The following is a 22,387-nucleotide window of genomic DNA, read 5'->3' on the forward strand; positions in this document are numbered from 1 at the left end:
CTCAGCCTGGCGACCATATGGGCTTTAAAACCGCTATCGCCTGCACTCTCGCCATGGTGCGCACCAGTCCAGCACGGCCGACACAACACAAACAGCTGTTTGCGGTGCGTTTCACAGTGATTTTGTTGTGTCAGTGTGAAGCAGTACTCTAATCACACTCCCTGATTGATGTATACACATGCAAGATGTTTTAAAGCACTTTAGGCCTCCAATTTAGCATGCAATGTGATTTCTGCCCTTAAACCGCTGCTTTCCGTCAAATCCAGATTTTTCCCCGGGACTTTTGGCGTGTATCCCACTCATCCATGCAAAGACTCAGATGTTAGACCTCTTGAAACATCTTTTCCATCACTTTTGTGGCCAGCATAAATGTTTCTAGTTTCAAAGTTCGCCTCCCCATTGAAGTCTATTATCTTACGTCATTTGGTGTTCAACTTTGGCAGATAGCTAAACATGTTTAGTGTTGGGCAGTTTTTAGACATTTATTGTTGTACTTCTTTCTGTGACTGCATCGTGTTTCCAACTACAGTGTAACATTGTGTATCAATGACATACTGTATATATTTATTTCTAAAAAAAAAATGGAATTACACTTTAAAGGAAGCACAAACATACTGTACATTTGTGATATAGATGTCTGTGCCCATGTGTAATAGGCTTTTATCAGAAATAGCCTGATGAAGTCTTAATGACGAAAGGCATCACATGAGCTTCTGATAGCAGCCTATGATTTATGTCCTCTCCTCTCCCCCGTCCCCTGTGGCCAATCAAAATTGGACCGTGTGTACCAGGCTTAAGACATCAACCTCCCGTCTCCTCTGTCTAACACTAACCTCTTTTCTTCCTAACACTAACCTCCCCTCTCCTCTGCCTAAGACTAACTTCCCCTCGCCTCTGCCTAACACTAACCTTCCCCCTCCTCTACCTAACACTAACCTTCCCCCTCCTCTGCCTAACACTAACCTCCCCCCTCCTCTGCCTAACACTAACCTCCCCCCTCCTCTGCCTAACACTAACCTCCCCTCGCCTTTGCCTAACACTAACATCCCCTCTACCTAACACTAACCCCTCCTCCCCTCTGCCTATCACTAACCTCCCCTCACCTCTGCCTAACACTAACCTCCCCTCACTAACACTAACCTTTCCTCTGCCTAACACTAACCTCTCCTCTCCCTGCCTAACACTAACCTCCCCCCTCCTCTGCCTAACACTAACCTGCCCCCTCCTCTGCCTAACACTAACCTCTCATCTCGCTGCCTAACACTAACCTCCCCTCTCCTCTCCTTTACACTAACCTCCCCTCTCCAATGTCTAACACTAACCTCCCCTCTCCTCTGCCTACCACTAGCCTCCCCTCTCCTCTGCCTACCACTAGCCTCCCCTCTCCTCTGCCTAACACTAACCTCCCATCTCCTCTGCCTAACACTAGCCTCCCCTCTCCTCTGCCTACCACTAGCCTCCCCTCTCCTCTGCCTACCACTAACCTTCCCTCTCCTCTGCCTAACACTAACCTCCCATCTCCTCTGCCTGACACCAACCTCTCCTCTGCCTAACTGACCTCTCCTCTCCTCTGCCAGACACTAACATCCCCAGCCACCGTTGAATCAGGTGATAGCCAACCTGCAATTAGGTTGATAGGATATTATATACGGTAAGTACCATAATCTGGTAGCAGAGCTATGATCACACTATTTTACAAAATGTCCAATGGGCACCAATCTATTAGAAAATTATGATAAAAATGAATGTGCATTGCATTTGTGGTTCTGCATTCTGATCGTCTAACCTATCAGTGCAATACTTGGTGCTGTATTTGGAAGGCTTGGCACTTGGTAATGTAAGTCTGGCAATCCAGTGACACTAGAATGATTTGCTATTATAACATTTATAGCTGTGACAGAGAGGCAGAGCTGCTAGCTGCAGGCTATCCAGGCCACGAGACCAGGGCTGTGATTAGACATGATGCTTCAGTAGCACATACCAGTATTAATGTTCCTTTGTGTTGTTAAAGTTTTGTACACACTTTAGTCTTGTGTTTTGCAAAAACTAACCAAGACTGATGATGATGATAGCCACAATGCAAGAGGTGCTTAGTAAATCCATCGTTCATACTGTTATAATGGAGTATATTCACAAACTGTATGCAAGCTACATAGCATGTTATGCCAATAATGTAACTTGCTTTATGCATTCAACGCCTACTTTGCTTGTGTAACAGGCAAGCAACATAGACGTTGCATGTATAAAGCAAGTTATGCTAATTGCAATGCACTTCATGGATTGTATAAGGCCCAGGAAACTTTCTATGTGCTCTCTGCAGGGCAGGGGCTGGACACAGACAATGTGCTCTTTAAAGATTGCAGTCTGCTGCTGTGGAAGTCTGTGCTGCAGGAAGTGGTAATTACACTGCTTATGAACAGGTTCGCTAATTATTCAACGATCCATCTGGCATTAAGATTTCATTGGTTTTAGTGTAGATCAAGAAGAAATTGGCGATTGCACTGCACTTCTTTGCATCAACCTTTATCCTTATTAGCTTCCCACTTCTATGTGAGACTGCCCCATACTTCCTTGAACAGCACTCCCCCACTTTCCACAGCCTTTCCATGTGCGGCAACACCTGTCTCATTTCAAGTACAGACACACACACGACGCCACTACACACACACACACACACACGCCACTGCACACACACACTCCTCCACCTTAGTAAGCGGTTCATTTCTTTGTTCAGCCCCATGTCCAGCATCTCTCCCTTCTAAGTGCTGCCTTTGCCTTCCCCATTCATTTGCAGCCCTTTTTCCCTTCTGCAGCCCACTCAAATGCTTAAACTTTTGTTTTCAATAGTTATTAACTTAACGATATTATGGCAATCATAAACATAGTACAATTACACATTCAATACAATACAAAGTGAATAGGTACAGCTTAGAGGTACCTCAAAAGGAACTAAGACTTGTGGACACATGTAAGGCTCTTGAACCGGACAACTGTCCTTTTCCTAGGCTGTAAGCTTAAAAAAAAAATCAGTAGCCATCTTTGAGACAGTGATTGTACAAAACTGCTGTCACCCCAGTGCCACTCCAGGGTTAAAGTTTCAAGCTATTTATGGTCTTTAGTACAGAATACAACGGGGTGTATTGTTGTCCAGGACAACAAAAACAACCCAGCAAAATTTCTGGATTGCCGTGGAGAAATAAAAAGTAGAGACAGAAAAGGAAAAAAAGTTCCACTTGGACCAACAAGAAAGTCACACATTTCCAAGGGTATCCTCCTCTATCCCAGGAAACTCCAACAGAATTCAGGGCTGCCATACCTTTCTAAATGTCTTTTGCTTATAAAGCAAATGCTAATCTTTTTATTTAGGGATGCTGTGTATGCCACATGTTTGAGCTGTGAAAATAAAAAACATTTCTGTGTACATAAAGTATATCTGTGCATGTTCCTGGTTATAAGTAGATCACTGTTAATGTGCTGAATGAAAAAATTAGATGTAGCACAAATTAAAGGATTAAATCAAATGTGAAGTGAAACTGATAAGATAAACAATTGTATCTATTGTCCTAATAAGATTTTCCTGGAATCACATAATTTTATATTGATCTTAAAAGTCAAAAATCTATGTTGAATATTTTCACTGTCTCAAGTCTCATACAGACAAATCTTGAATTACTGAACTTTTGTATCCATTCCATGCACTCAAAAGTGTTTCTCAGCCATGCAGGAGTTATATGACCTCTAATTAGTTATCAGTTAGAGTTAGTACATTCCCCCGCTGACCAGAGCCCTGAACTATTAATCTTTAAAGTGAGAAAAAAAAGAACAGAGACTAATTCTAAGTAGGATTGGGTCTGTACTTACATATGTTTATCCCACCATGTCACTTGTCAATCAAGTACGGTAACCTTTAAAATAGAAATCAGCAGTTTTTTTGCTACATTACTGGAGGTATTACCTTGTGCTGTTGAGCCACTTGTTGATCTGAGCCCTCTCTCTCCGGCTACCACAAGCTACTATTGGAGCACCAGACAAGAGTTCAGGTTCACATGTTCAGAAGAAGCACCCTTTGAATCACTATCACATCTTCTAAAATTGGTTTCTTATGGCCAGTAGGAGCAGACTTGGAACAACAAATGGCTTACCAAAAGCATGCCATACCCCCTGATTACAACAAAACAGATTAGAGATCAAAATGTGCTTTTCATATTTGTAACATGCAGTTTTTACATTATTTGTCTTTTTTAACCCCAGACAGCAGGATTCCAGGAAATTCTGAATGAAGTTGAGATTTTGGCGGCGCTTGTTGGATGCTTATGTCATGATCTCGATCACAGAGGAACCAACAATGCCTTCCAGGCCAAGTAAGTTAATACAGTATTGCAGTATTCACATAAAATTCATGAAGCACGATGATCTGATTCTAGGTCATCTGCTGTTTTTTTTTCATGTATGCCGAGCCAAATGTAATGGTAGTTTTGGTGCATCTCAACATGTTTCATGTGCGCTGCTTATTTGCTTTTGCTGGCATGTAAGCGAGATGTTCATAGTTAAATCACTGCAAACCTAGGGAAAAACATCTCATACTTACCTAACAGTAATAATTTACTTCTGCGGATCAGTCTGTTCTGCATATGTATGGTTGGGCGCAACCCTTCCAAGTCATAGCAGTTTGGGAGGGAGAAGTAGTTTGTGGTCTGGTAATTGCCAGAACCTCAAATTACCCTTGCGTGGGGCACACACTATGGCATCACTGCTATAGCGGCTCCCAACTCAGGCACCATGCAGCCGGCAGTAAGGCTGACACCACCTGTTTCATGACATCACCTGTTTCGTCTGGTCTAACCTATCAACTTATGGTTTCTAGGGCTAAAGTTCTGCTTTTCCCCACTATGCTTTCAGTGGCTTCTCTAGTGGTCATATGACTTTCTTAACTGATACAGCAGCCTGCAAGTTTTCCTGACTGAGCCTGCTGTTATGCTTGCTTTGAAGCCAGTCTCCAAGCAAAATTAAAACTAATCAGCAGAAACACACATACTGTAGCAAGGCTCACAATGACACCTACTGCTCTTCTAGTTTGCTCTTCTTCTCATCTTCCATCCCTCTGGATTATTGGTGACTGCCCAAATGCATATTTAGGGCTATCTTCCCTGTCACTTTCATCAGAAGGGTAAATGGCTGGTGACAATGTCATTTAAAGCCAATCCTCTTCCCTCCCTGTAAAGCTGGCTATCAGGGGGGTGGGAGGTGGTAGCCATCTTGTAAGATCTTTACTGCTATCAAAGTAAAGCTGATTGTGTCCTTCTAGTACACATTGCTGGAGTCCTGCTTTAAAGCAGACCCAAACACTTACACAGACAGCATACAGTGAAAACACATATACTGTAGTTGCTAAGAAATGCACTCTGTGTGTGTTTAGGGAGATCAGCCTGTCTCATTAGCCATTATCAGCAAGTTATCAGCAAATCAGAATCAGGGCTGTGGGCATGCCTGAGCTGTGCAGGGGTTCTGTGATAATATGTAAGCACTTAAAAAGGAACCTGAAGCGACTAAAATTATTTAAAATAAACACATGAGACATGACATAGTTGCAAATGATATTACATACTTACCTCATTGTCAGTTCCTCTCAGAAGCTCACCATTTTATTCTTACAGTGACCCCTTCCAGTTCCGACAATATTTTGTCAGAACTGAAATATACCAGTTGCTGTCAGTTATATATCAGCAGCTGTAAGTTACAACTGAATGTTCAAGGTAATGTCCATATTTCCCTATGGCTTAAAGAGAAACTCCGACCAAGAATTTAACTTTATCCCAATCAGTAGCTGATACCCCCTTTTACAAGTGAAATATAATGATTTTCACAAACAGACCATCAGGGGGCGCTGTATGACTGATTTTGTGCTGAAACCCCTCCCACAAGAGGCTCTGGTACCGTATGGTACTCTGGGCAAACTGCCACAATGTAACAATGTTCACAGACAGGAAATGGCTGTTTAGAGCTGTCTGCAAGGCCAGAACAGCTAGAAACAGGTACATAACCTGCCCACAGTAAAAATGTCACCATGTAATACATGCCAGAATGTGAATCTGGGAGAGGAAAGATTTTACAATGAGCAAACACTGACTAAATCATTTATACATAATTATGGTACAAATTAAGCACTTTTTTATTACATTATTTTCACTGGAGTTCCTCTTTAAGTGGGTGATATTACAGTTTAACAGTGTGCTAACCAGAAAGCTGTTATGGGGTAATGGCCATTTTCATAATGGAGGACAGAGAAATCCATTGATCACAGTGGACAAGTGGGGCGCAGGAGAGGAGAAAGCGATTGATTAGTAGACTACACAGGAGGTAAGTATGATCTGTGTATGGTTATTTTGACTTTCCGTTCAGGTTCCCTTTAAGGTTACCCCTTTCTGTGTTCCCAGGAATGTGCAGTAAATTAACACTTTGGGTGTTTTTTTTAGGATTTCTACTAGTTGTAACAAATAAAAAAAACATTTCCCTAAAGTATATTATGTTGTAGCTTATCTTAAAGAGCAGGGAGGAAAGTCTGAATTTAGTTCCACTTTAAGTGTAGTATTATTTTACTTACCAGCCTCAATAAGGAAGGAAAAAAGGATGCATACAAAACAGACATGACACAAGAGTTTGTAAACAATGGGGCCCTGTTGTCTTCTCAGTACTGCTTAAGGCTCGTACGCACGTTTGACTAAAGTGGATTGAGGCAGCATATATCGATCAACTCAGCCGATAATCAAGCCTGTGCATAGTAGCCCCCAACCCCCGCTCCGCAAGCGAACCGTCCGGCGGGTCAACTTAACCGAGTGACGGACAACTCCTTTGTGCACGCTGCTCCCCCACGCACCGCTCTGTCATTCCTCCTCCCCCAGCATAGCAACAGAATGTGTTGTTAGGTACACGTCTGACATGCGTGTTTATAGGCTGGCTCAATGATGTCGCCCAAGGGGATCAGGTCCTGATCCCCAACAGCGACATATTCAAGGGTGTGTATGCACCTTTACAGAATCCAAATCAATCATGAAGTATATTTGCATTATTGATCAATGGCTGCTTTTATACCTTTTTGAGAAGGAAAAATGTAGAATAAGTATGCTTATCCTTAAAAACTATTTGACCTGTTTCTCAATAAATTTCTGGGATCATAAAGTCCTCTGTGGTTTCAGGAAACACATTTACGACATAAAAGTTCCACTTTAGAGACCTTTTGAAAAAGTCCAAGAAAGTTGTCGCCACTGAAAGCCGTCCACTTTGGAGTAAACATTTCTCACACTTTTATGGGAGAGCCTAAAGAAGAGTGATCATTTTGCCACGGGTGTCATCTTCTTGCCTCCCTGCCATATTACAGCTGCCTGGCTGATCAAATATCAGGATTGTGCAGCTTCGCAGGAAGCACTCCAGGGAGGCTCAGTCTATTCATTTCCTAGCGTAACCTCTTACACTCATTTCTGGGGAATGAAAACCCATCTTGTCACCATAGGCTGGGATCCAGAAGTGAATTCATAAGGCCCATAAATCTTTTGTGACAGTCCAATCCTATTCTCCACCTCCTCACAATTCTCCATTTCATAATTACATTCCTTAGTTCCTTCTCTGCCATGTTCTAGGCACTCGTACGATGGAGCTGTGGTCGCCCCTAACCTCTGCAGTGCTGTAGAGTCGCGCGCCACAGCTACAATGCAAGCACTGCTCAGCCACACACTAGCTGAATTACAGGGAGAGCGGAACAGCACATGATAAATGAGGTTTCCTGCTATTGTGCACTTCTGTCGAGCAGTTTTACCAGTCCCAGCACAATTAACCTTTTTAGAAGCCAGCATTGTTTATAGATGGGCTATTCTAAACATTATTGTTCGGTGGAGGCAGTAAATACAAGCTAGAGTTTTACATTTAAGATGTTCAAGTCTAACGATCTTTTATCTGATGGTAACGCAGTTGTTTTATAATGAAAAGCTGCTGTAATCCCCAAATTTAATTTATCTACTGAATTTACAGTAAAAGAGAAACTAATGTAAATCTCACTACCAGTCAATTTTCCAAACGGTCTCAGTGTTGGCTTGTGGGTCCATGCCCACCCATTCTGCTGGTTCGTTATTGATAGCATCATTTGTGGAGAGCAGTATAGGGTAAACTTTCTGCATCATCACAGCAGAGCTGTTCTCAGTCTGGTGTACTTAAAGCAGAACTGAAGATATCATTAAAACAAACATTTTCACTTACCTGGGGCGTCTGCAAACCCCTTGCAGCCGTCCTGTCCCACGGCGCTCCTCAACGATCCTCTGTTCCCCGCCGCCAGCTAGTTTTGTTTCTCGATTGGTAAGTCGAAGGGCCAGTGCTCCTGCACAGCCCTGCCAAGCGTTTTCTTTTTTTGCGTTCCAGTCTGCAATAGCGCTATTGCGGACTGGAACGCGAAGCAGGATACACGTGGCCAGAGCCGCGCAGGCGCAATGGCCCGTCGGCGAAACCGAAACTAGTTGGTGGCGGGAGAACGGAAGATCGTGGAGGCCCGGCGCAGGACAGGACAGTTGCAAGGGGCTTGCAAAAGCCCCAGGTAAGGAAAACTGTTAGTTTTAACAATATCTTCAGTTTCGCTTTACAGCAAACCTGTAATATTAAGGGGAGAGGATAAACAATATTTATCTCAGTAGCAGCAAGCCTCTGGACTGTCTAAAGCAGGGATTTCCAACTGAAATACAAAGTGGGCCGAAGTTGAGCTCTGGGATCAAGTCGCAGGCCAACCTCAATGTCTAGTGGCCTCCTTATTCCTGTATAAAGTTCCCTGGTGTCCTATAGCCCCCTCCATCCCTTATACAGTTCCCTGATGTTTAATGGTCCTCTCTCCCTCATCTACATAATTCCCTGATGTTTAGTGGTCTTCCCTCCCCTTATACAGTTTCCTGGTGTCTAGTGGCCTCCTCCTATACAGTTCCCTAGTGTCTAGTGGCCCCCTTCCCTCTCCTATACAGTTACCTGGTATCTAGTGCTGTCCCCTTCCCCATATGGCTTCCCTGGTGATCTAGGGATTACCCTCCAATATAGCTTCTCAGGAGGTCTAGAGTGGGCCAAACATAATGCAAAGTGGGGAAACAACCTAAGGGCCAAATCTGATGGCCCCGAGTTACAAACTGATGTAACAAATATGAGTTACACAAGCTATTTTTTAAGTTGACAAAAATTACCTTTAATTTTTCAGTCTTAATCAATTTATGCAGCACTTGATACGACACAAACTATCCAAAAGGCTGGTAGTTAGAACAAATCAATTTATTATCCAATTTCGAACAATCATAAACCAACGTTTCAAGACCACTCAGGTACCCAAGGCAAAGAGCTCAAAGTCGTAAGTCTAGCAGCAATTCCCTGCATGAGGGATGAATGCTGAAACTCTCATCAACTCTATGCTCTTACCAGGGGCGTTGCTATGATCCTAAGAGATCCGGGGCACTTTTGGGCACTCCAGTTGAAAAATGGGTGGGGCCATGCAATGTGGGTGTGATCATGGGTGGAGCCAAATTTACATGAACTTAACAGCGGTCTAAGTAGGACTGCAAAATGTCAGATGAAGCTCCCGTCTCCCATCTCCATAATACAAAAAAGAAAAACATAAAAATGCAGCATATCACAAATGGGCAGTGTCACACATAGGCATTTACCTGACTTCTGTGCTGGCTGGTCTGGCTTTCTGCTGGGCGAGCTGGCCTGCTGCCAGTCCCCCCATAGCATTCCCTGACCTTCTAGTGGACCCCCTCCCATGCTCCTACGGGCCTCCGATTGATGCCCCCATAGAAGAACTACAGCTCCCTGCATACCCCCATAAAGGCATCACAGCACCTAGCATGGAATCACAGCACCCAATATGCCCACATAGAGACACCATAGCACCCAACATACCCCCACTGCTGTGTTCTGTGGTGCCAGGCTGGGTGCTCTAAAGTCATTCTGGGTGCTACGGTGCCTCTATGGGGCATGCTGGGTGCTGTGTAGCCTCTATGTAGCCTCTATGGGGCACGCTGGGTACCATAATGCCATGCTGGGTGCTGTGGTGCCATGCTGGGTGCCTCTGTGGGGCATGCTGGGTACTGTGTGGTGCCCTGCTGGGTGCTGTGGTGCCTCTACTCTGCTCATACGGATGGGGGGGGGGGTTGCTGCTGTGTTCCCTAGTCCCTTCAGTTATATAAGTTTATTCAAAAGGACATACGCCCATCATGTTCATCCAATACAAAAATGCCAACACAGTCCTTAAAGAGGAACTGTAAGAAGGAATAAAGATTCCTTAAAAAGCAGTATATGACAGTGATTTAAGTATATAGATAAGTAGGAGTGACTAATAAATATCATAACCCTGTCAGCAAGGTGCTGTAAAAGTGCCATAGGCAGCATGGGAGGATCCCTGTTTACTACTGGCAGGATTAGCAAGTTTTTTTTTTCTTCATCCTAGCAGTTGAAAACACGCCCACAGTGAAGGTTGTTACACCCTCCTTCCCCAAGCTTTTTTTTTTCCTAACTGACATAATTTGCAGAAGCCCAGGAAGTGTAATATGCACATGTGTAAAGAGAAGCAGACAGGGAATGACCTGGAGATGCTGAACATTGTATTGTAATGTAGCTGAATAGCAGAGGCGTTTCAAACCACTGGCATTACAGCATAAGGGCCCTTTTCCACTAGCTGCATATTTGCCAGAAATTCAAAACGCATGCGCTTGCTGATTCTGAAGTGCAGCCTGCTTAAAATAAGAATCTTGGGTGGCCTTTTCCACTTCTGCGTTCCGATTTTTTTAAAAAATGCGAATGTATGTCTGTGCGATTATGATGCGTTTTGCATTTCAATGTAAAGTATAGGAACGCATGAAAAACTCATAGAAATACGTTTTGCGTTTTGTATTGATTTAACCACTAGTATCCATTTTCAAGACAACACTTGCCAATCAGAAAAACAGAAAACGCAAACGCATTAAAACGCACAAAAAAAGCACATCAAAATTGGGAAAACCGCAAATGCATTTGCAGTTGCGTTTTGCAGTGGAAAAGGGCCCTGAAGCACAGAGCTGTCTGGCAGTCCACGAGAAAAAAAAAAAGTTTCTTTTCCATGTCTTGAGAGACTGAAAACTAAAGGTAGCCATACATCAGGCGCATCCATCTGAAAATGGCGCCTGTGAATAATGGCGCACAGTGTTGCCGCTAATCCGTTTGCCGCTTATCGCTATTTAACGTTAAAGCCTTATTGTTATTTAGCGTTAAAGCCTTATTGTTATTTAGCGTTAACACACAGAACCCTCTCTGTACCTATCCCTAACCCCTAAACCCCCTGGTGGTGCCTAACCCTAACCCCCCCTGGTGGTGCCTAACCCTAACCACCCCTCTGGTGGTGCCTAACCCTAACCCCCCCCTGGTGGTGCCTAACCCTAACCACCCCCCTGGTGGTGCCTAACCCTAACCACCCCCCTGGTGGTGCCTAACCCTAACCACCCCCCTGGTGGTGCCTAACCCTAACCACCCCCCTGGTGGTGCCTAACCCTAACCACCCCCCTGGTGGTGCCTAACCCTAACCTTGACAGTGTTACATTAAATCCATTCATCATTTTGCAGTTAAATAACTTCTGCAGTTTGGCTTATGTAGGGCGCTATTGATAAATAACGTTAGTGTGTGCCACTATTGATAAATAACGTTAGTGTGTGCCACTATTGATAAATAACGTTAGTGTGTGCCACTATTGATAAATAACGTTAGTGTGTGCCACTATTGATAAATAACGTTAGTGTGTGCCGTTTTTCTTCTTTTTTCCCTGGGCGCCATTATTATGCAGTACTAACGATAAATAGCGATAAGCGTATCTTTTTAATGCGGCGCCATTTCTATGCATAGGCACTGTGCGCCATTATTCACTGATCCCACATCAGGCGATGATGGGCAGATTCAACCAAGAGACAGATCTCTCTCTAATCGAATCTGATTAGAGAGATCTTTCAGCTTCCCATACACCACAGGCCAATTCCCGATCAATTTTAGCATGAAATCTCTTGGAAATCGGCCGAGCCCGCCGCCTTGCCGCTGTTCCTCTAAGTATAAACGTATGTACATGTATGTGTATTTATACATTACCTGTCCTGTATCTGTCTTCCACCGCTCCTTCCTATAAATGCCGGCCAGCGTAACGTCGCACACGCGTGTCAGAGTGATATGCGCCGGCAGCAAGTATGGGGAGTGTAGCAGTGAATGCAGAAGAGGACGGTCACTGCGACACAGGACAGGCAGGGCTGTGGAGTCGGTACAAAAATCTTCCGACTCCAACTCCTCAGTTTATGAAACCACCAACTCCGACTAAAACTCCGGGTACCCAAAATTGCCCCGACTCAGACTCCCCGACTCCAACTCCACAGCCCTGAGGACAGGTAGTGTGTAAATACACATACACACATTTATCCTACCTAATAAAACCACTCTGTCGCTGCGTCCAACAGTTTTGTCCCTGTGTCCCAGTAACTGACAGCTGGGACCAGGGAGCTGGATGGGCGAGCGAGCGAGGTGGGCAGGGGCGAGCGAGCGAGGTGGGCAGGTGCGGGCGAGCGAAGTGGGCAGGTGCGGGCGAGCGAGGTGGGCAGGTGCGGGCGAGCGAGGTGGGCACGGAGCGGGCGGCGCACATGCGCACTTGCGGCAGCCGGAACAAGACCTAGAGCCCATTTTTACTTGCCTTTACCGCCATGCACCCGACCAACCATGATATCCCGACAATTTGCAGCATTTCTGATTGACTAATGTGACCAATTTCACGCTAAAATTGGTTGCATTGTTGATCGCCATGCACTTGGCAGCGCAATTTTCATCCGATTTGATTATAATAATCGAAGTCAGATGGTCGATCGGCCGCCTGATGTATAGTCACAATAAAACAAGCTTTATGCCCCCTACACAATTGTGCTAATGACTGCATCTGTTCGTCCACTGTTAAAGCTAATGTGACCCCATATTAAAAAAAAAAGAAAAAAAGGCAGATACTCACCTAAGGACAGGAAGGCTCGGTCTTAATGAGCCTTCCCTCTCCTTTCCCGGTGCCCTCCGTGCTGCGCTGTCTCCCCCATTCGCATCTGCAACTGCGGGGACTTCGGGAGTCGAGTCCTCCCGAAGACAGGTGGCGCACATGCGAGTGCATCATAGAGAGCGCGCGCGCAGTGTAGAGCGGCCCGTCTTCGGAAGCACTCGGCTCCCGAATCATTTCCGAAGCCTCGAGACGCGCATTGTTGGGGTCTCGAAACGAGTCCGAAGTACCGCGTAGCGGAGGAGCCAGGAGCAGACGGAGGGCACCAGGAAGGAGAGGAGTGCCCTATTAGGACCCGAGCCTCCCTGTCTTAGGTGAGTACTGACTTTTTTTTTTTTTAATATGGGGTCACATTAGCTTTAAGAAATACAAAGATTTGTAGATAGTCCCCTATTCAGTATTCAGCAGGGTCTTGAGTACAGCACCCTGCCTCCAGCCTTTTCACCCCCCTCCTTTGTACTGTAGTGATGCTGGAGCAGTCTGGAGAGCCAGCCATCAGAGTAGGACTGATTGGGCCCATTCACACACAAAATGCTAGAAATTAGCACTAGCGTTTTGCGGCTGATTTTTTTTTTTTTTTTTTTTTTTGCAGCAAACGCAAATTTTTTACTACATTATTACGATTTTTTAACGATTGCGATCACACAAGCACTATAATCCACAGAAAACGTCCCTGAATCATTGTGTATTACATCTCCTGCAGCACATTACAGAGTACATAGTCATGTCACTGGCTGTCCTCAGAGGAGCTCATAATCTAATCCTACCATAGTCATAGTGTAATGACCTACCATATTATTGTTATGATGTATTTATATAGCGCTGACATCTTCTGCAGCACATTACAGAGTACATAGTCATGTCACTGACTGCCCTCAGAGAAGCTCACACTCTAATCCTACCATATTATTATTATGTATTTATATAGCACTGACATCTTCTGCAGCACATTACAGAGTACATAGTTATGTCACTGACTGTCATCAGAGGAGCTCACACTCTAATCCTACCATATTATTATTATGTATTTATATAGCACTGACATCTTCTGCAGCACATTACAGAGTACATAGTCATGTCACTGACTGTCCTCAGAGGAGCTCACACTCTAATCCTGTGTCATAGTATTCTTTGGGGGGACAGAGAGGGGATACATATCTTAAAGGGAACCTGAAGCGAGTAAAATTATTTAAAATAAACACATGACGTAGCTGCAAATGAATATTACATACTAACCTTACCGTCAGTTCCTCTCAGAAGCTCACCATTTTCTTCTTACAGTGATCCCTTTCTGTTCTGACAATATTTTGTTAGAACTGAAATATAATAGTTGCTGTCAGTTATATATCAGCAGCTGTCAGTTACAACTGGATGTGCAAGGTAATGTCCATGTTTCCATATGGCTCAAGTAGGGTGATATTACAGTTTAACAGTGTGCTGACCAGGACGCTGTTAGGGGGTAATAACCATTCCGGCTTGAAGGAGGAAGGGTGCATAGTGAGTCTTGCAACGCGTCCAATAGGACACGTGCAAGATGTTTTGAAGACCACGGACTTATGGGTTACTAACCTCCTCTCTCCCAGCCGCACACCTGAGGCAATTAAGCCTCATTTTAATCACTAATTCGAGTAGTTTACTAGTACACAGGCGCAGTGGACTGAGTGACCAAAAACCAAAACTGGGTCACTGTGGGGTACCAGCGGATCGGTATGTCACCGCGCAGGCACGGGGCGGCTGCAGGGGGCAGGTAGAAGCCCCAGTTAAGTTAAACTGCATTTTTTTTATGGACTTTAGGTTTCCTTTAACCACACCTCAATTTAACAAGCGGCGTGCTCACACCCCTTATACAGTTCCCTGGTGTCTAGTGCCCCCCATGGAAGTATGCACTAATTTTTAAAAACATTTTTAAACTAACCTCTTCCTAAGGGAGGTTTGCTAATTGTGCGGGCTTTTGAAAGTGCAGCAAACACAATATCCTCCCCCCCCCCCACATGCCCGTCTATATGGAGTCCTCTATTTTCTCTCTCCCCTTGCCAGAGAACTGCAGCGATTTCCTATGTCCCTGGCAGCCATAATGGATGCTGGGAGGGTGCGATATGATCCAGGAGCTGTAACCACATCAATGAACTACACCTTCCATTGCAGCTGCCAGGGGCACAGAATATCACTGTGGGAATTTCAACCTCTGGCACAGGAACACAGAAGATGGAAGCTTCCATGTGGATGGGGAAGGGGGGCTACTAAGCAACTCCCATAGGTACGTAAATGCATGCTGCCCCACAAAAGCCCACACAATTTACAAACCTTACAAATTTACGGTTTGTTTAAAGTGAACCTAAAGCCGATAAAAAAAAATGAGATTAACTCACCTGGGGCCTCCCTCAGCCCCCTGCAGCCGATCGGTGCCCTCGCAGCTCCGCTCCGATGTCCCAGGACCCGCCGGTGAGCACTTCCGGTTTCGCCGTCACCGGCCGACAGGCATGGGAACGCGAGTGATTGTTCGCGTTCCCAGCCTGTATATCGTCCCCTATGCTGCTATTGCGGCCTCCTGGCCGCAATAGCAGCATAGGGGGCGATATACAGGCTGGGAACGCGAACAATCACTCGCGTTCCCATGCCTGTCGGCCGGTGACGGCGAAACCGGAAGTGCTCACCGGTGGGTCCTGGGACATCGGAGCGGAGCTGCGAGGGCACCGATCGGCTGCAGGGGGCTGAGGGAGGCCCCAGGTGAGTTAATCTCATTTTTTTTTATCGGCTTTAGGTTCACTTTAAGGTACTCAGGAAACCAGATATGACAATAATGGGTGTATTTATTTTTACCTGGGACTTTTTCCAGCACCATGAAGTGTGTGGGCTCTTTCGCCATCCTATCCAGCATCGCCCAGGTAATCTGGCCGGCTGCGTGTGCACCGTCTCATGCTCCTGCAGCTGGGCACAGGAGTGTGGCAGGAGCGCATGACTGGGCTGCGCACGCACAAAAGTGCATGACTTGCCAGATTACCTGGGTAACAATTGAGCACAGTGGCAGGAGAGTATGGCAAGGGAGCCCACACTGCTTATGGGGCTGGAGGAAGCTCCAGGTAAGTATAAATACACCCATTATTCCCATATCTGGTACACTTTAACGAACAAAACAAACATCTAAACCAGTGTCAGTTGTTGATTTGTTAAAAAAAAAAGCAGAGCAAGCAGCCTGTGCACCCAGGTAGAAGCATGTACATCTATAGGGATGCTGGGGTTCCCTCATCAACACTACATGACAAACCTCTCTCAATTTACATTCCTGAAAAGTCAGCCTTCTGTATTCCTAGCAGAGTCTGGTAACAGAGGTCTCTCTGCCTAATGCTGCTGAATAGCTCAGCTCAGGAATGTGATCTTGTCAGGATGTCAGGAGAGTTGTGAGGCTGAGCCATACCTACTCTTTAGTAACTTCTGCAATCTACTACGAGTGTGCAGGAGAGAGCTGAACAAGATGCACAGCCTCTGACAGGCTCACAATACTGGTGCAGGGCTTAGCAGAACAGCTCTGCCACCAGGAAGAAGCCTGGCTGTATGCACTATGTAATGTATGCAGCTTTCAAACAAGTGTTCCCCCTGGCTGCTGCACCAATCTGAAGACTGCTAGTCAGGGGGGCAGAGTTTGTGGTCAGGATCTAGTTTGCTGACAGCCTGGAGACAAGGGTCAGGAGGATAGAATTGAGCAGCTGCAGTGCGGGTAGCCAGATCAAAGCAGAGCAGCCAGCTTGTATGAGAAGCAGAGCTGATACACGCTGCTCACTAGTGTTGTCCGGATCATGAACGATTCGGATCTTTGATCCGAATCTATTTTATGAGTCGATCATCCGAATCATCAAAATGAACGATTCGGATCGCAAAAGGGGCGGGGCCAGGAGCGACACGCCCCCTCTCAGCGGGCAGCGGGGTCCTGGAAGCAGGGATCGCTCTGTTGGATGGGAGCCAGCCTTGCAAGGAGACAGGTAGATGGGAGAGAGGGGACATCGGTGACACTGCCAGATATGTGTAGAGCACACATACTGGCTGCAATGTGCTGCCCATTACAGGCTGTCTGTTCCGTAGTGCTGCACAGTGATCACATTGGAAGCTTTTGGCTCAGCACAGCTCAGTAACTTTGCAGACATGTGATTGAAAGGCAATATAATCCTCCTGCACTCGGCACTAAACAGCTGCACTTATCTTCTGGGAATGCTTTCTTTCACTGTGCGACCTTTTCTTTCAAAGTGTACAGATGAGCATATAGGTGAAATATATGTAAAGCATATGACTTCAGCATGTGGGTATTACGTGCAAACATTTCTGCTCTCTGCTCATCCCTCCTCCCTTCTCTGTCCACTCCCTGCCCTCTGTCCATCTTCTCCCCTTCTCTGTGTGTCCACCCCCCTCCCCTTCTCCTGTCCACAGACCTGTCCTGCTGTTCATTTCACCCCCGAATGCTTCCGGTAGTAAAATGATCCGAGATTCGGATCAAAGATCCGGATCTTTTCAATGATCCGATTCGAATCATCCGGATCATTGAAAAGATCCGAACTTCCCATCTCTACTGCTCACTCAGCTCACTGGACGGAGATTTGGGGGCGTGGCCGGCTCGCTCTCCTGCCTGTCTCTTGTTGAAGGAGACTGTTTTGTTTGTTTTTTCAAATAGGAGGAGAGAGCGTGACGTTTCTAAACGTCACTACCCAGAAGACAATGCGAGTAGGGTAATTAATATACATCCGCGGATGAAATTAGTGTGGTGGGCGTGGCTTCCTGCTTAAAGCTACAAAAACTAAGTAAATTGATATTATTTTACTAGGAGATACTTGTTTTTCATCTATAAAGTGGGCATGGTCTACACACTGGTGCTGAGTAGATTAGGACGTTACGGTTCCTCTTTAACTTTCAGTATTCCTAGCTTATTCAAAGGAAGGGAAGGAAGAAAAAAAACAACCTCTATAAACTTACTCCATGTTCCTTTGCATAAGTAAATTCCTTACAGTTTCACATGGTAATTGCTAATATGATATTATCTCTAGATCATCATTACAATCTGTGGTATTGGAAAAGTAGATTGTTCTCCATATTTTGTCCTTTTAACCACTTCACCCCAGAGGGGTTTTTACCCTAACACAAGAGTGATTTTCACCTTTCAGTGCTCATCCCTTTCATTTGCCAATAGCTTAATCACTACTAATCACAATGAAATGATCTATACCTTGTTTTTTTCACCACAAATTGGGCATTTTGGGGTTGATATTTGTTTTCAGTAATTACTTTATTTTCTATGCATTTTAAAGGGAAAATGAAGGAGAAAATGAAAAAAATACACTATTTCTCCAATTTCATCCCCTATAGTTTTAATATAAACACTGCTACTGTGCATAAAACCCACACATTTTATCTGCCTATTTGTCCTGGTTATCACAAAATTTGAATTATGTCCCTAGTACAAGTATGGTGACAATATAGTATTTGGAAATAAAGGTGTGTTTTTCTATGATGTTTTTTTCTCTCACTATTTTCACGTGCACACGCACGGGAACGCACGTGCACATCGGCAGCAGCACAGCTTGACTTAGAAAAATGGCCTGGAGCCGTTAAGAGGCTCTAGCAGAATGTTTTTTTTTATAAGTCAGCTTGTCATTAAGTGGTTGATAAAACATCCCCTTTATTATAGCAGTGTGTTTTTTTGTAAGCACCAGTTCAGGGATGTAACTACAGGGGAGCAGCCCCTGAGTCCACAGGGGATCCCAGAAACGTAAGGGGGGCCCAACTACTACTCCACTTCCTCCAATATAGGTGCCCAACCTTCGGATCAGGTATTTTTGTGGTTATAGGTGTGAACATTATGATGTCCACTCTTGTTTTATGACCCGCAGGCTGTGAGGGTCCCCGAGGGGAGGCGAGGCAAGATAAAGGTTGTGAACATTGGGGGGCCCCATCAAAATGTTGTGGGGGTGGGCACATAATTTTTAGTTACTCCTCTGAACCAGTTCTAAAGGAAGAGATTGATCGTCCCATCCCTTACAGTGATCCTTAGTAGTAGTCACTGTATGCCAAAATGTATTGGAGTAGAGGAGACAATTTGAGCAAAGATCCATTTTAAAGCAAACCTGTGCGCTCCGTTGGACAAAAATGTAGATGCTTGCTTTGGTAGAGGGACACCTCTGTATCCTCCAGAGGCTTCCCATGTCATCCCCCGACTGCGCTGAGATCCTTAGACATTCGTGACGCTGCTGTACGCAAATGTGCACAGCTGTATTGGCTCAGAAGAAAAGCCGTCTGAGTCTGCGGAGTGTGGCCGAGCTCCATTGACAAGCCCTTGGAATGGGGAGGAGAAGCAGGATGAAATATCCAGAGGCTTCCTTCTACATAGCTAAGTACTCATTTGGGGCACTTTTTTCACTACAGGCACACGTTCAGCAGGTTGTGCTAAACTTGATACAATTCCCATCTATGTAGCCTTACCACCCTTTTCACAAAGCTCGTTTTAATAATGGAGTTTGTAGAAAACTTTTCCTGCCTGTATCTTTACAGTCAGCTCCCATAGCCACACACCATACCTTCCCAACTTATTGTACATCAGCCTCCGTGCAGCTTGGAGTACAGACTGTATTTGGACCAGTGAGCTTTCTGCATATTGGTTTTCAAAGCAAGCACTACAGAAACGGTGGTGAGACTGCACAGTATGCTGCAACCATACCCTTAGGGGGGCACTGTGTAGTTATTGATATGGGTTCACTTTAAGGGTAAGTCCACATTGGCATTAAACGTTAGGTACCCATTAACAGTGTGATTTTTAGGGAACAACTGTATTTTCGAAAAGATCAGATTATAAGAAAAGGTCATATTTACTGTGTTCAATCCACAGCATTAAAGAATCCAAACTCAAAACCAGTTGAGATTGTATATATGAAAAAAATCTGCCATGTTGATTGACCAGTTTTTTAACCGCTTCCGGACGGCAGTGATTGACATCTACGCCCTGTTTGTGGCTGCTTATTCCTACCAAGGCGTAGGTTGCAATCACCACCACCACACCGTCCGCTTACTCTCACTATTCCCACTGCTTTCCACGTTGCTACACCCACTCGCTCTACTGGCAGGCTGACAACAAAACTTCTGTATATCAGGAAGGAGACAATTTCATTGGCTTCTGACCCCGTTATTGATGTGAGCTAATCACAACAATCACATTTCTTAAAAGGGCACAGACAGTTCTGGTCCTAAAGTGGCCATAGTGCCCAGTCCCGAGGTGGTTAAAAGACAACTGAAGTGAGAGGTGTATGGAAGCTGCCATCTTTATTTCATTTTAAGCAATATCAGTTGCCTGGCAGCACTGCTAGTCTATTTGGCTGCAGTAGTGTCTGAATCACACCATAATCAAGCATGCAGCTAATCTGGTCAGATCTGACAATAATGTCAAAAACACCTTATGTGCATATGCTTGTTCAGGGGCTGTGGCTAAAAGTATTAGAGGTAGAGGATCAGCGGGATAGCCAGGCAACTGGTATTGCTTAAAAGGAAATAAATATGGCAGCAGCCTCCATATTCCTCTCACTTCAGTTGTCCTTTAGGGAATCACTAATGTGATCGTCCAGGATCGTTTGGGCCAGTTAGTTTCTGTTTCCATATGATATGATCTAAACAATCTGTTTGAAAACATGGTCATTCACTTATGATCACACTATTAATGGTCAGCGTTAGAATACAAATGAAATGTTTGTATTATCTATTTACAAAGCATGTCTGTTGTGTGTAAACCCATAACAGCAGAGACTTTGGGCCAGATTTATCAAAGCATTACCAACAGTTTTTTCTGTTCTAACCAGCAGAGGAACTGTTCTGCATGATAATAAGAAAATTCTAAAAAACTACTTAATAGCGGCAGTTTAACTTAGATTTCTAGAGCTACACTACAGTTAAGAAAGGTGCAAGAAGAAGTGTTTAATAGCAGTTCTACATATAGTGCAGCAGTACAGGCTAGATATGATTTGTGAAGTGCTTCTCCCCCCTGCTGCCAGGTGTCCTGTGAAGCTGTTCTGTGCTTAACCCTTCCAGTGCTGGGCATTGATGCAATACAGCAGATGTAATGGTTACCTCAGCAACAGAAATTTCTCTCACACACTGCACTGTCTGAGGAACCTTCCTAACTTCTCCTATTCCTAACAGTTTAAGAAGGAATCTTCACTATTTGGTGATTTCTTAATATGTCTAAGACATTTCTGCATGGATTTCTAAAAACCTACTAATATTTTGTCTCAGACACTCTTGATAAATGTCCCCCTGTGAACCATAGCAGTGTCTGAGGACTATGTATGTAAGAAACTATACGTTGGTTGCTATGGGCAACAACACAACACCTTTGTTCGGCACCAGCAACTCATTAACAGGAGCTGCAAACACGACTCCCATCACAGCAACAGCATTGGAGATAGAACTCCTCAGGCGTCCTCAGAGTTTAGGAGTTTATTCAGTAAACAGATATACAGTACAGTTCGTTACATAAGCAAAGCAGATTCTTCTGTAGTAAGTCCGTTGCAATACAGCTTCTCATTTACCTTCCTGGTGAATGGTAATCAGGTTATCTTCTGTCTATACTACGTTACATCTATACTACATAGCCCGGAGGCCTATCTACTATATACAACATACAATATACAACATACAGTTATATAAGATGACAAAACATAAATAAGAGTAAAAGGTTGGAAGCCAGCAGAGAGAAGAAGTGTCTCTCTTCAGCCTGTGACCCCCTTTAATACCGGTCACCAAAGAGTGAAATGTGACATCATCTGAGCCACCCCCCCAAACCTACAATTGGCTCTGACCCCTTGTGGTGTCATGACACACACCTACTTAATTAATATTCCGAGTGCTTTCTACCCCAGTTACAAGGAATGCCATGTTTGGTAAATATTGGCTATGTTTACCTTTTTGTCCACTAACGGTCTGGGGCAGCTCAGACCTATGTCCTTCCACCAGGGACATATTCCTGGCAATTGACTGCATCATCTCTTCTGTGAGAAACCTGTCTTAAAGGTATATTCTGCAAACCAAGCCTTTTACCTAAACTCAGGCCAAATAACTGAGGCCTACTTAAATTATAACAATTACACTCTCTGAGGACCATATTAATATTCTCAATAGCATACGAGTTTTCTGTAGGTTTGAATGGCAGTATTGAGTGTGGCTCAGCCAAGTTATTGCACAGCAATGAGTCAGTACAAGTCCATGAAACGGCTTATCAGGGATAATGAAAGCGGCGGGGTGGTGACACATTACAGGCTGCGGTGACAGGTGCCACTATACTGACATGCTGCCTTTTCTTC

The 22,387-nt window shown here is 44.7% G+C and overlaps 1 protein-coding gene across 12 annotated transcripts in view; it reads left to right on the forward strand.

Moving 5' to 3' along the window:
• The window catches only part of PDE11A (phosphodiesterase 11A), a 749,805-nt gene that overhangs the window by 579,173 nt on the left and 148,245 nt on the right, over positions 1–22,387 (forward strand). For 11 of the 12 annotated variants that reach the window (XR_011022806.1, XR_011022807.1, XR_011022808.1 and 8 more), the window contains one exon: positions 4,252–4,361. The exons of the other annotated variant lie outside the window; for it this stretch is intronic. Coding sequence is in view for 1 of the 11 variants with exons in the window: in XM_068245440.1 (XP_068101541.1) it covers positions 4,252–4,361 (110 nt within the window). In the remaining 10 variants the exon portion in view is untranslated. The remainder of the gene's footprint in view (positions 1–4,251; positions 4,362–22,387) is intronic. 12 annotated transcript variants of the gene reach the window in all.

Source organism: Hyperolius riggenbachi, chromosome 7 (assembly GCF_040937935.1).
Source record: "Hyperolius riggenbachi isolate aHypRig1 chromosome 7, aHypRig1.pri, whole genome shotgun sequence".
Classification (NCBI taxonomy): Eukaryota; Metazoa; Chordata; class Amphibia; order Anura; family Hyperoliidae; genus Hyperolius; species Hyperolius riggenbachi.